General features: G+C 41.4%; 1 protein-coding gene across 1 annotated transcript in view; it reads left to right on the top strand.

The window, feature by feature from the left end:
• PRKG2 (protein kinase cGMP-dependent 2) overlaps positions 1 to 10,971 on the top strand; it is a 124,814-nt gene extending 113,843 nt beyond the window's left edge. The window contains exons 17-18 of the mRNA XM_044279417.1: positions 10,140 to 10,206; positions 10,876 to 10,971. Of these exons, the coding sequence (XP_044135352.1) occupies positions 10,140 to 10,206; positions 10,876 to 10,971 (163 nt within the window). The remainder of the gene's footprint in view (positions 1 to 10,139; positions 10,207 to 10,875) is intronic.
• Positions 10,972 to 15,804: the final 4,833 nt, after the last annotated feature.

Here is a 15,804-nt window from a genome sequence, read left to right as displayed (position 1 = left end):
AGTGTATTTTATTTTTTTAATTTTTATTCAGTGATAAATGTTTTTTTTTATCTTAACTTTTTTCACTTTTTTTTTACATTTTTTTGACCCAGACCCACTTGGTTCTTGAAGATCCAGTGGGTCTGATGTCTGTAAAATACAGTACAGAACACTACAGGGTTCTGTACTGTATTTTACTTACACTGAACAGATCTATGCTTTTAGCATAGATCTGTTCAGCACCATGGACAGCAGGACGCCTGAGCAGGCGTCCTGTTGCCATGGGAACCTTCCCCGTCTGCCACAACTTCGCAGACGGGGAAGGGTGAGGACGGGGCTTCGGGGGGCTGCCTGGGGGCTCTCTCCCTCTCCATCGGGGGGCTGCAAAGGCACAGCAGCCCCCCGATGGGAGAGGGAGGGAGCTCCCTGACCGATGACAGTTAACCTTTTCCATACCGCGGTCCCACTGCCTGCGACACCCCCAAAATCTCTAATTTAGACACTCTAAAGTTTCTGATCCCCGCGGTCAGGGACCGTGGGGATCAGAAACTGCAAAAAGCGCAGCAAACCGCAGGTCTGAATTGACCTGCGGTTTTCTGCGATCGCCGATACGGGGGGGTCAAATGACCCCCCCCCGCATTGTTACGGGATGCCGGCTGAATGATTTCAGCCGGCGTCCCGTTCCGATTAACCCCCGCAACGCCGGAATTCCGATTTTAAGTCATGACGTACCGGTACATCCTGGGTCCTTAAGGACTCGGGAAATAGGGCGTACCGGTACGTCCTATGTCCTTAAGGGGTTAAATAAAATTCCACTATACTATTGCTAAAACGAATATATATATATAAATATATATATATATATATATATAGTTTTTATTTATTTATCGGAATAGCTTGCTGCTTTTCCAAGACTGCTTTACCAAGAGCTGATCTACAAGAGCATTGGAGATATTCAGGAGATACTCAGGAGTTAATCTGGAGGTGGATACAATCTAAACAAGTAAGATTTGTTTGTTTAAAATCTTTCCCCTCTTTACAATGGCAGACCTGGTTCTGTGCAGGAATTGTTGTGCTTTTATTTCAGGTTACACTCTTTAGAGGTTTGGATACTGTCTGATCTGTAGACAGCTCTCCATAATGCAGCAGGAAATTACCTTTTTGAAATAGGAGGTTTTTAAATTAACCACTAAACAAACTCAGGCTGAGAACATTGCAATGCCACTGCCACAGAGGCCCCCTAGAAATGGAAGATGGGTTACTGTAGGTTCTGGGAGACTGAGAGTTGTGGTAGAAGGCATGTCCCACAGTCTGTGGCTCTCCATAATTCATTTGCAGCACTTTCAGAGTGCAAGAGCAACATGGAGGATGGCTCAAGCACAGTGGGTGAGAAACAATCATCTCCTATGCCTAAAGTATGTAAGACTGCAGCTAAAGACAAAAAGGAGAAGGTGAGAATTGATAGTAAGCAGCTGTTGGTGGGCGATTCCATCATAAGAGGTGTGAAGTTTGAGGAGAATGGTGTTGTGAGATTTTTCCCTGGTGCTACCGCTAGCAGGGATAGACGACGGATCCTTAACCACTTCAGCCCCGCTAGCTGAAACCCCCTTCATGACCAGAGCACTTTTTACACTTCGGCACTACACTACTTTCACCGTTTATCGCTCGGTCATGCAACTTACCACCCAAATGAATTTTACCTCCTTTTCTTCTCACTAATAGAGCTTTCATTTGGTGGTATTTTATTGCTGCTGACATTTTTACTTTTTTTGTTATTAATCGAAATGTAACGATTTTTTTGCAAAAAAATGACATTTTTCACTTTCAGCTGTAAAATTTTGCAAAAAAAACGACATCCATATATAAATTTTTCGCTAAATTTATAGTTCTACATGTCTTTGATAAAAAAAAAATGTTTGGGCAAAAAAAAAAAAATGGTTTGGGTAAAAGTTATAGCGTTTACAAACTATGGTACAAAAATGTGAATTTCCGCTTTTTGAAGCAGCTCTGACTTTCTGAGCACCTGTCATGATTCCTGAGGTTCTACAATGCCCAAACAGTAGAAAAACCCCACAAATGACCCCATTTCGGAAAGTAGACACCCTAAGGTATTCGCTGATGGGCATAGTGAGTTCATAGAACTTTTTATTTTTTGTCACAAGTTAGCGGAAAATGATGATGATTTTTTATTTTTATTTTTTTCTTACAAAGTCTCATATTCCACTAACTTGCGACAAAAAATAAAAAATTCTAGGAACTCGCCATGCCCCTCACGGAATACCTTGGGGTGTCTTCTTTCCAAAATGGGGTCACTTGTGGGGTAGTTATACTGCCCTGGCAATTTAGGGGCCCAAATGTGTGAGAAGAACTTTGCAATCAAAATGTGTAAAAAATGACCGGTGAAATCCGAAAGGTGCACTTTGGAATCTGTGCCCCTTTGCCCACCTTGGCTGCAAAAAAGTGTCACACATCTGGTATCGCCGTACTCAGGAGAAGTTGGGGAATGTGTTTTGGGGTGTCATTTTACATATACCCATGCTGGGTGAGAGAAATATCTTGGCAAAAGACAACTTTTCAATTTTTTTTTATACAAAGTTGGCATTTGACCAAGATATTTTTCTCACCCAGCATGGGTATATGTAAAATGACACCCCAAAACGCATTCCCCAACTTCTCCTGAGTACGGCGATACCAGATGTGTGACACTTTTTTGCAGCCAAGGTGGGCAAAGGGGCACATATTCCAAAGTGCACCTTTCGGATTTCACAGGCCATTTTTTACACATTTTGATTGCAAGGTACTTCTTACACATTTGGGCCCCTAAATTGCCAGGGCAGTATAACTACGCCACAAGTGACCCCATTTTGGAAAGAAGACACCCCAAGGTATTCCGTGAGGGGCACGGCGAGTTCCTAGAATTTTTTATTTTTTGTCGCAAGTTAGTGGAATATGAGACTTTGTAAGGAAAAAAGAAAAATCATCATTTTCCGCTAACTTGTGACAAAAAATAAAAAATTCTAGGAACTCACCGTGCCCCTCACGGAATACCTTGGGGTGTCTTCTTTCCAAAATGGGGTCACTTGTGGCGTAGTTATACTGCCCTGGCAATTTAGGGGCCCAAATGTGTAAGAAGTACCTTGCAATCAAAATCTGTAAAAAATGGCCTGTGAAATCCGAAAAGTGCTCTTTGGAATGTGTGCCCCTTTGCCCACCTTGGCTGCAGAAAAGTGTCACACATGTGGTATCGCCGTACTCAGGAGAAGTTGGGGAATGTGTTTTGGGGTGTCATTTTACATATAACCATGCTGGGTTAGAGAAATATCTTGGCAAAAGATAACTTTTCCCATTTTTTTATACAAAGTTGGCATTTGACCAAGATATTTTTCTCACCCAGCATGGGTATATGTAAAATGACACCCCAAAACACATTGCCCAACTTCTCCTGAGTACGGCGATACCAGATGTGTGACACTTTTTTGCAGCCTAGATGCGCAAAGGGGCCCAAATTCCTTTTAGGAGGGCATTTTTAGACATTTGGATCCCAGACTTCTTCTCACACTTTCGGGCCCCTAAAAAGCCAGGGCAGTATAAATACCCCACATGTGACCCCACTTTGGAAAGAAGACACCCCAAGGTATTCAATGAGGGGCCTGGCGAGTTCCTAGAATTTTTATTTTTTTTTGCATAAGTTAGCGGATATTGATTTTTTTTTGTTTTTTTCTCACAAAGTCTCACTTTCCGCTAACTTAGGACAAAAATTTCAATCTTTCATGGACTCAATATGCCCCTCACGGAATACCTTGGGGTGTCTTCTTTCCGAAATGGGGTCACATGTGGGGTATTTATACTGCCCTGGCTTTTTAGGGGCCCTAAAGCGTGAGAAGAAGTCTGGAATATAAATGTCTAAAAATGTTTACGCATTTGGATTCCGTGAGGGGTATGGTGAGTTCATGTGAGATTTTATTTTTTGACACAAGTTAGTGGAATATGAGACTTAGTAAGAAAAAACAAAAACTAAAACAAACAAAAAATTTCCGCTAACTTGGGCCAAAAAAATGTCTGAATGGAGCCTTACAGGGGGGAGATCAATGACAGGGGGGTGATCAATGACAGGGGGGTGATCACCCATATAGACTCCCGGATCACCCCCCTGTCATTGATCACCCCCCTGGTAAGGCTCCATTCAGACGTCCGTATAATTTTTACGGATCCATGGATCGGATCCGCAAAACACATGCGGACGTCTGAATGGAGCCTTACAGGGGGGTGATCAATGACAGGGGGGTGATCAATGACAGGGGGGTGATCACCCATATAGACTCCCTGATCACCCCCCTGTCATTGATCACCCCTCTGTAAGGCTCCATTCAGACGTCCGTATGATTTTTACGGATCCATGGATACATGGATCAGATCCGCAAAACACATGCGGACGTCTGAATGGAGCCTTACAGGGGGGTTATCAATGACAGGGGGTGATCAGGGTAATCACCCCCCTGTCACTGATCACCCCCCCTGTAAGGCTCCATTCAGACGTCCGTATGATTTTTACGGATCCATGGATACATGGATCGGATCCGCAAAACACATGCGGACGTCTGAATGGAGCCTTACAGGGGGGTTATCAATGACAGGGGGTGATCAGGGTGATCACCCCCCTGTCACTGATCACCCCCCCTGTAAGGCTCCATTCAGACGTCCGTATGATTTTTACGGATACATGGATACATGGATCGAATCCGCAAAACACATGCGGACGTCTGAATGGAGCCTTACAGGGGGGTTATCAATGACAGGGGGTGATCAGGGAGTGTATATGGGTGATCACCCCCCTGTCATTGATCACCCCCCTGTAAGGCTTCATTCAGACGTCTGTATGATTTTTACGGATACATGGATACATGGATCGGATCCGCAAAACACATGCGGACGTCTGAATGGAGCCTTACAGGGGGGTTATCAATGACAGGGGGTGATCAGGGTGATCACCCCCCTGTCACTGATCACCCCCCCTGTAAGGCTCCATTCAGACGTCCGTATGATTTTTACGGATCCATGGATACATGGATCGGATCCGCAAAACACATGCGGACGTCTGAATGGAGCCTTACAGGGGGGTTATCAATGACAGGGGGTGATCAGGGTGATCACCCCCCTGTCACTGATCACCCCCCCTGTAAGGCTCCATTCAGACGTCCGTATGATTTTTACGGATCCATGGATACATGGATCGGATCCGCAAAACACATGCGGACGTCTGAATGGAGCCTTACAGGGGGGTGATCAATGACAGGGGGGTGATCAGGGAGTGTATATGGGTGATCACCCGCCTGTCATTGATCACCCCCCTGTAAGGCTCCATTCAGACGTCCGCATGTGTTTTGCGGATCCGATCCATGTATCCATGGATCCGTAAAAATCATGCGGACGTCTGAATGGAGCCTTACAGGGGGGTGATCAATGACAGGGGGTGATCAGGGAGTGTATATGGGTGATCACCCGCCTGTCATTGATCACCCCCCCTGTAAGGCTCCATTCAGACGTCCGCATGTGTTTTGCGGATCCGATCCATGGATCCGTAAAAATCATACGGACGTCTGAATGGAGCCTTACAGGGGGGTGATCAATGACAGGGGGGTGATCAGGGAGTTTATATGGGGTGATCATGGGTGATCAGGGGTTCATAAAGGGTTAATAAGTGACGGGGGGGGTGTAGTGTAGTGTAGTGTTTGGGTGTGACTTTACTGACCTACCTGTGTCCTCTGGTGGTCGATCCTAACAAAAGGGACCACCAGAGGACCAGGTAGCAGGTATATTAGACGCTGTTATCAAAACAGCGTCTAATATACCTGTTAGGGGTTAAAAAAATCAGATCTCCAGCCTGCCAGCGAGCGATCGCCGCTGGCAGGCTGGAGATCCACTCGCTTACCTTCCGTTCCTGTGAGCGCGCGCGCCTGTGTGCGCGCGTTCACAGGAAATCCCGGCCCTCGCGAGATGACGCGTATATGCGTCGTCGTGCGCAGGGCTGCCGCCTCCGGACCGCACATCTGCGTTAGGCGGTCCGGAGGCGGTTAATATTGTTAGGCAAGCAAAGCAGGAAAGGAAAGTGGATGTTATTCTCCATCTTGGGACAAACGATCTGGCTTGCAATGAGGTTTCAAAGGTGAAAGAAGCTTTTTACACACTTGGAAAGGATATACGGGAGGTTGCATCAACTGTTTCATTCTCTGCAGTTTTGCCTGTGCATAACCTTCAGCATGACAGGAAGATGCGCATTGAGGAATTCAATGTATGGCTTGGTGAATGGTGTCTGAACCAAGGGTTTGGCTTTGTGTCTCATGTTAGCTCCTGTTGGAATGAAAAAGAACTGTACAAGAAAGATGGTTTGCATCTTTCTCTCAAGGGAACGAATGTCCTCGGTGAACAGTTCCAAGTATTTGCTAAGAAGCATTTAAACTAGGAAAGGGGGGCAAAAGAGTGATAATCCAGCAGTCCGACTGCCCACCGGAACAATGCCAGAAGAGGCCAGTAGCACAAAGGTCAAGCTCAGAGTCTTGTCTACAAATGCTCGCAGTCTAGGGAATAAGATCAATGAACTTGAGGCTATAATGGCATCTGAGAATATAGATGTAGTGGCTGTTACTGAGACGTGGTTCAAGGGGAGTAATGACTGGGATATATCAATACCAGGGTTCTCTCTATACAGGAAAGACAGAGAAGGCAAGGAGGGGGAGGGGTGGCCCTGTATGTGAAAGATAGCATAAAACCTAATTTGATACAAGTTAGCGAGAACAATTTAGAGTCAGTTTGGGTTACCTTGCAGCTTGATAATCATAAGGTAACTCGTGTAGGTGTGATATATAGACCACCTAGCCAAGTCAAAGAATTAGGTGATCTACTAGTTGAGGAAATAGCTAAAATGACATTGAAAGGGAAAGTTATCATTATGGGAGACTTCAATCTTCCAGATGTAAACTGAAAAACCAAAATAGCTAGTTCTGCCAGGAGTACAGATATTCTAAATTCCCTACTGGGATTATCTCTACAGCAAGTAGTGGAGGAGCCAACCCGGAAGGAGGCCATTTTAGATTTAGTATTCACAAATGGGAATTTGGTATCTGATATTACTGTAGGGGAAAGCTTGGGATCTAGTGATCACCAGTCAGTGTGGTTTACTATAAGTACAGTGACTGAGTCACACCAAACAAAAACAAAAGTTTTTGATTTTAGAAAAACAGACTTTTCTAAAATTAGATTAGTGGTATACGAGTCCCTATCAGACTGGAACAGTTTCATTGGAGTCCAGGAGAAATGGGACTACTTAAAAGTGGCACTATTAAAGGCAACAGAAAATTGCATTAGGCTTGTCAGTAAAAGCAAAAAAAAAGGAAGAGACCACTGTGGTACTCGGCAGAAGTGGCCAAAATCATTAAAAACAAAAAGATAGCATTTAGGAATTATAAAAAAAAACGAGGATGACAGGCAAATTTATAAGATTAGACAGAGAGAGGCCAAACAAGTTATAAGAGCTTCTAAAGCACAGGCAGAAGAGAAATTAGCTCAGTCAGGGAAAAAAAACAATAAGTCATTCTTCAGATACATAAATGAAAAAAGGAAACTAAAACAAGGAATTACCAAATTAAAAACAAAAGAAGGAAGGTATATGGAAGAAGATAAAGAACTAGCTGACTGCCTCAATGAATACTTCTGTTCAGTTTTTACAAAGGAAAATGAAGGAGAAGGACCTCAGTTAGGAAAGAAGACTAATGAATCTTTTGATGCATGTGTCTTTACAGAGGAAGAGGTTCTAAGTCAACTGTCTAAAAGTAATACAAATAAGTCACAGGGGCCTGATGGGATACACCCAAAGCTATTAAAAGAGCTCAGCGGTGAACTAGCAAAACCATTAACAGATTTATTTAATCAATCACTGGCAACAGGAGTCGTCCCAGAAGATTGGAAATTAGCAAATGTTGTGCCCATTCACAAGAAAGGTAGTAGGGAGGAATCGGGCAACTATAGGCCAGTAAGCCTGACATCAATAGTGGGGAAATTAATGGAAACCATACTTAAGGAGAGGATTGTGGAACATCTAAAATCCCATGGATTGAAAGATCAAAAACAGCATGGGTTTACTTCAGGGAGATCATGTCAAACTAATCTTATTGATTTTTTTGATTGGGTGACTAAAATAATAGATGGAGGAGGTGCAGTAGACATTGCTTATCTAGACTTTAGTAAGGCTTTTGATACTGTCCCACATAGAAGGCTTATAAATAAAGTGCAGTCTTTGGGCTTGGACTCCCATATTGTTGAATGGATTAGGCAGTGGCTGAGGGACAGGCAACAGAGGGTTGTAGTCAATGGAGTATATTCAGACCAAGGTCCTGTTACCAGTGGGGTACCTCAGGGATCTGTTCTGGGACCCATATTGTTTAATATCTTTATCAGCGAAATTGCAGAAGGCCTCAATGGTAATGTGTGTCTTTTTGCTGATGACGCAAAGATTTGTAACGGGGTTGATGTTCCTGGAGGGATACACCAAATGGAAAAGGACTTAGGAAAACTAAAGGAATGGTAAAAAATCTGGCAACTAAAATTTAATGTTGATAAGTGCAAGATAATGCACCTGGGACGTAAAAACCCAAGAGCAGAATATAAAATCAGTGATACAGTCCTAACCTCGGTATCTGAGGAAAGGGATTTAGGGATCATTATTTCAGAAGACTTAAAGGTAGGCAGACAATGTCATAGAGCAGCAGGAAATGCTAGCAGAATGCCTGGGTGTATAGGGAGAGGCATTACCAGTAGAAAGAAGGAGGTGCTCATGCCGCTCTACAGAGCACTAGTGAGACCTCATTTGGAGTATTGTGCTCAGTACTGGAGACCATATCTCCAGAAGGATATTGATACTTTGGAGACAGTTCAGAGAAGAGCTACTAAACTGGTACATGGATTGCAGGATAAAACTTACCAGGAAAGATTAAAGGACCGTAACATGTATAGCTTGGAAGAAAGACGAGACAGAGGGGATATGATAGAAACTTTTAAATACATAAAGGGAATCAACAAGGTAAAAGAGGAGAGAATATTTAAAAGAAGAAAAACTGCTACAAGAGGACATAGTTTTAGATTAGAGGGCAAAAGGTTTAAATGTAATATCAGGAAGTATTACTTTACTGAGAGAGTAGTGGATGCATGGAATAGCCTTCCTGCAGAAGTGGTAGCTGCAAATACAGTGGAGGAGTTTAAGCATGCATGGGATAGGCATAAGGCCATCCTTCATATAAGATAGGGCCAGGGGCTATCCATAGTATTTAGTATATTGGGCAGACTAGATGGGCCAAATGGTTCTTATCTGCTGACACATTCTATGTTTCTATGTTTATTTTTTGATGAACGAAAAAGTGTCGGGATGTTTGTATGCGTGTGTATGTAGTCTAATTACTATTCCTAATACTATTGCTATACCTTAAAAAAAAATTATTTCTTTTTGACTTTTTTTTAAAAGTGAATTAACCCCTTTCTGCCACAGTCAAGACAGGAAAAAGGTTCATTCCCAGCCTGCAGGCTGACATTTAATTTTAAAGCCAGCAGGTTGCGGTCTTGCATAAGAAAAAGCTTTTTCAACTTCCATGTAATACACACTTGTAGCAGAGTGCTACAAGCGTGTATTACAGCCAAACTGCTCCAGCTGGCCATGGCACATCTCCCTGTGACTGCAGCTAATGACATTGCGGTCACAACGATCTGCGGCAGCACGGGCCGCGGGCAGATCGTGATGTAACCCAAAGCTTTTATATGTCGGGTTACAGATAAAAGTCTAGCGCCGCACACAGTTGATCAATATTTATTTGATCATAATTGAGCTTAGATGACCACTTAAGAGGACACAGGAATGGCTTTCGATCGAGATGTTAGAGGTCTGACAGATTTAACTCTGAACCACTTCTGAAATGTATTTCATATCCACTTCATATTACCACTTCTGATATTTATGGCTATCCACAGAAACAGCACCTAATGTGACTAGTAATGTTGGCTGCCAGTTACTTCCTAGAGGAGTAAAACTTCATATAATTAATGTACATAAGGATTCAGAAACACAAAAATTTCATTTTTGGCTTTATTTATGATTTAACTAATTCTTGTTTTGTTAGATGGTTTAACGGTTTTAATTGGGAAGGATTGAGTTTGAGAAATGTTCCATCACCCTTAAAACCAGAGGTAAAGTATCCAGTCATGTCGTAATTTTCAACAGTTACATCTTAAAGGGGTTTTTCACCTTCATCAATATCAGCATCAAACCTCTACAAGTCAGCTAATCACCACTACACAGTGGAAGGAGCCTTTTCTTTTGGCTCCATCTACTGTTTAGTTTTCGGTGCCAGCAGCTGCTACAAATAGCTTATTGGTGGGGGCTTCTGGTGTCAGACCCCCACCAGTCTGAAACTGGAGGATAAGTCATCAATATAAAAAGGTGGAAAACTTATTTAATAATATATATTATTACAACAGTTTGAATGTTATTGTCCCTAATAAAGTTGTTACTCTAAGATTTACTAGTAAAACTTTACCTGTGATTGACACTGCCTATATAGTCAACATATATAAAACCTAGCATCCTTGCAATACCGGTTCATAACATTACTTGATGTTTTTAGTTACTTCTCTTCAGTGTAGAAAAAAATAATTTTAAAAATAATTTTAATCTGGACTATTTGCATAGTTGCTTCATTTTGTTTATTTTAGATGCAGTGAAGCAATAAGAAAATATTCTTAACAAGTTTTGTTATATGGCACATTTTACACCATTTTGGGGAAAAAACAGCAATGAAAAGAAGAATTCACAATCACTAACCATGACCTATATTTGACTTTATTTTAAATCTCTAGCTTGACGGACCTATGGATCACAGCTATTTTGACAACTATCCACCAGATGATGAAATACCCCCTGATGAGAAGTCTGGATGGGATCAAGATTTCTGAAGAACATTTTGGAGGACATTGGTTGTCAAACGTCATAGTTTCTCTGGAGTATTGTTGTTGGCCACAATGTTTATATGGACTTCCTTTGACTTTGGATAGTGAAGGTGAACTGTGTGTTGAACATATATATCATAAAACATGGCCCTGACTGTGATATAATCAGCATTTACAAATATGTCAGAAAAGCCACTCAAAACCAGAACAAGGCCAAATATGAAAAAGCAGTGGTGTACTGATTATAATGAGGTACAGTGACTGCTTCTCCTCACCTGCAGAAAATTGCCATTCAGCACTGAGTTCCCCAGGAACTATTAGGGGTATTTATATAATCTTTGTATCGGTAACAATGAAAAAGTCCAATCAAAATTGCAGTTCAATATGGCTGCTCAAATAGGATTTGTGAACAAATCTCGCTTCCTGGTTTTCTGAATTAACAACATTGTTAGAATGCAGCTTTAGCCATCTTTTTATATGCCTATAACACTTTTCAGTATTTATGGCTGACAGTATATTAAACTGACAATCAAATGCAGTCAATAGAATGTAAATACTTTAGCCTTAACAAACAGTACAAATGTACAATTGTAGTAGACTGTATAGCAGTCTCATGGCCATCTAATATATTTACTACCTCATCAAGATAAGATTTGAACTACATGGTGACTTGTGGCTGCACAACATTAATGCGTACCTAACCTTTTATTTTATTTTTTGTAATGCAATAGTATGTGATAATAGTGAACTTTATAATATATCTAACTAAAAAAGTGCCTGTTTCTACACTTATTCCCCCCTCCCTTGCCCTGATCACTGTCTCTGAAATGACTGAGCAAATCCCTACATGGAAGTGTATACATAATCCTATGAAGTCTATGGGGAGGGAAGCAGGAGGACGATCTGCGGAGGCAGACACAGATCAGATGTGGCTGCAGCTACTACTAGGAGATTTATCTCAACCCAGAGCTATATTATTAGGTGAAAAATTATCCAGCTTAGAGGTGAACTAACTCACTCACTAGATGTTGCAGTCGTGTCTGGTCTCTCTGCCATCTGTCTACTATAAGCTCATCTTTCTGGTGTAGTCTAATTAGACAGGGAATAGTGCAGTGTCTGTGTGTGTGCGGGAGGGGGGGGGGGGGTGATGATAAAATATATTACAGAGTTCACTATTATTAGGTGGGATGTAGCAGATTACATTGCGATCTTATGTTGCATGACTACAAGTTGCTGTGTAGCTGTAGCCTAAGCCTAAAATTGACTTTCAGTATTTGCAGTTATGTGGATAAATCTATGACAGTCTATATAGTTACCGGCATAACTGCTTTATATTGCAGTTTGTGTTGTCCTTTCCACATCAGACTCAGGTATTTGAACCAGCATTAGAAGTCTACATTTTCTCATGATGCCAAAAGAAGAAGGGAACTTTGCCTCTAGTAGTCGTAGTGTTTTTGTATAACATTAGAATGTGATGGTAACTCTGCATTTGTACAATCTTACAATACAATGCAATTCCTAATAAATTATTACATAAATATTTATGGTTGTCATTCCTATTAAGTTTCATTTAGAACGCACCATTGCACGCTGCATGATATAGTTCAACAAAATACAGTATATACGGAAACTCAAAACTGAGACGAGATCCCTGACCAAATGAGCTTACAATCTAACGTAGCGTCTCTACAGCAGTTGGAACGCTACTGGCATGGCCTGACAGCCAGAGAAAGCTGAATACCCTGGCTCCCCTGTTGTATTATCACAAAACTCCTATTTTAGAAATTCAGACTTGAATTGCTATTTAACCAAGTGTATCATTGATGTATATAATGAAAAACATTGAAGACAGATAGAAATTGCTCAAAGATTTATTGAGATTTATAATTAAAATGCACAATAACAAATATGTACACGTATGAACATCACTATGCAGTGTTCCCACTGTCTTCTCAATGCATGTCCCCTCTAATGAAAGCTAGAAAACGTTCAGAAACAGCTGGTACTAGAAAAGAGTCATGACACAAAATGTAATGCAAACTACAAAACCAAGAAGTGATAGTAAAATAGACTAAAAATAAACAAATTACCTGCTCAAATATAAGCTATAAAAGCAAACTGATTGTAAGCTCTAGTGGACAGGTCTTGTATCTTATGGATTCATTATCATTAGATGTGTGGTAAACTGGGGGTAGCTATGTCACTTGTATTTTGGATAGGACACTGGAAAATGGTTTCAATGGCCACCAGTACAGCCCTTCTACTTATCTCATTCACAGAATACTGGTATCATAAATGGCAACTGTATTCTGCTTATGAGGGGGATAACTTGAAGCTTCTGAGACCCTATAGAAAAAAATGTAACGGGGCTCCCACCTATCATGGACCAGTTAAAATACTTGCATAATATGTAGCAGACGGGCTTGGCATCAGGATCGGGAGGCAACTACCAAAGTTTCACCCCTGGACCACAGATGCAAGGCATTTCAGTTACTTGCCTTTTCACCTCTTACCCAAACCCAAATCTCTCTCTTCTTGAAAGTGCTCATGAGTCAATACAGTTCCTTAGTCAGAGCAACTATAGGCTATCTCATAGCATATACAGTTAAAAAAAATACAGATTCCTGAAGGGGAGAACAGAATTTTCAGAAGGAACACCAGCATGGACCCGGGGCCTCTCTATTGTGGGTTGTAAAAAGGCTGAATAGGTCAATCATATGTTATTTTAAAGTTTTTAGAAATGTGCATATTATAGGGTAATATAATGTTACCATCTTCTTGATAAAACATATCATTCAGAAGGGCATAGGAGTTGTGCCCTGACAACCCCTTGCCCCTCTCTACCAAAAATAATGGAACCCCACAATAGAGAGTTGTCCAACATTAGCTTCCCGGATCTGTCATTTATCTTGTACATTGTGTACAGGACCTGGCTGCTAGACCCCCAAGCAACTGATGTGGCCTTCTTACTGATATGTTTGACGGACATATCAGATGACATTGGGGCCTGTGGAAGGATTTCTACATATACTTTTATGGTCTCACTACACGTGGAAATTAATTTCTTATAGATATCTCTCAATTCAAATATCTATTATGGTGCAAACAATCACTATTGCTTTCATTTATCAAAACAGTTTAATGCCAATGTTGCCCACAGCAGCCAATCAAAGCTCAGTTCTCTTTCTCAAGCTGGAAACATGAAAGCTGTACTGTAATAGGTTGCTATGGCCAACAAGAACGGTTCTTGCAATTTACAAGACATTTAAATGCAGATCTACAATATTCATTTTAGTTATAACGGTGGCAACGTAAGTAATGTACACACAACATAACCTGTCATCATTATATTTATTAAGTACAGAGAACATGCCACATATGTACTGTATATTGTAGAAATGATCATTTAGGTGGAGAACTCTTAAAATCACCTAAGACTTCTAGTACCATGAATGTATACACCACATAAAACCTCCTATAAGACAGCAGGTGATAATAAATGCAACGTGAGTCTTAGACCTCTTGCACATGACCGTATGGTTTTGTGGTCCGTTTCAAACTGTTGAAGGTTTTCTGAGAGATGCTATATTAGAGCATCTCAACGGAAATAAGCAAATAACGCCATATCAGCATGGCTTTGTGAGGGATCGGTCATGCCAAACTAATTTAATCAGTTTCTATGAGGAGGTAAGTTCTAGACTTGACAGCAGCAAATCAATGGATGTCGTATATCTGGACTTCTCCAAAGCATTTGACACTGTACCACATAAAAGGTTAGTATATAAAATGAGAATGCTCGGACTGGGAGAAAACATCTGTATGTGGGTAACTGGCTGAGGGATAGAAAACAGAGGGTGGTTATTAGTGGTACACACTCAGATTGGGTCACTGTCACTAGTGGGGTACCTCAGGGGTATTGGGCCCTATTCTCTTCAATATATTTATTAATGATCTTGTAGAAGGCTTGCATAGTAAAATATCAATTTTCGCAGGTGACACTAAACTGTGTAAAGTAATTAACACTGAAGAGGACAGTATACTACTACAGAGAGATCTGGATAGATTGGGGGCTTGGGCAGATAAGTGGCAGATGAGGTTTAACACTGACAAATGTAAAGTTAAGCACATGGGAAGGAATAATGCAAGTCACCCGTACTTATTAAATGGTAAAACACTCGGTAACACTGACATAGAAAAGGATCTAGGAATTTTAATAAACCGCAAACTAAGCTGCAAAAACCAGTGTTGGGCAGCTGCTGCCAAGGCCAATAAGATAATGGGTTGCATCAGAAGGGGCATAGATGCCCGTGATAAGAACATAGTCCTACCACTACAAATCGCTAGTCAGACCACTCATGGAGTACTGTGTACAGTTCTAGGCTCCTGTAAACAAGGCAGACATAGCAGAGCTGGAGAGGGTTCAGAGGAAGGCAACTAAAGTAATAACTGGAATGGGGCAACTACAGTACCCTGAAAGATTATCAAAACTAGAGCTATTCACTTTAGAAAAAACACGACTGAGGGGAGATCTAATTAATATGTATAAATATATCAGGGGTCAGTACAGAGATCTATCCCATCATCTATTTATCCCCAGGACTGTGACTGTGACGAGGGGACATCCTCTGAGTCTGGAGGAAAGAAGGTTTGTACACAAACATAGAAGAGGATTCTTTACGGTAAGAGCAGTGAGACTATGGAACTCTCTGCCTGAGGAGGTGGTGATGGTGAGTACAATAAAGGAATTCAAGAGGGGCCTGGATGTGTTTCTGGAGCGTAATAATATTACAGGCTATAGCTTCTAGAGAGGGGTCGTTGATCCAGGGAGTTATTCTGATT

The sequence above is a fragment of the Bufo gargarizans genome, chromosome 1 (assembly GCF_014858855.1).
Source record: "Bufo gargarizans isolate SCDJY-AF-19 chromosome 1, ASM1485885v1, whole genome shotgun sequence".
Taxonomy (NCBI): Eukaryota; Metazoa; Chordata; class Amphibia; order Anura; family Bufonidae; genus Bufo; species Bufo gargarizans.
Note: the sequence above shows the minus strand (reverse complement) of the source record. Positions and strands in the feature narration are given on the sequence as shown.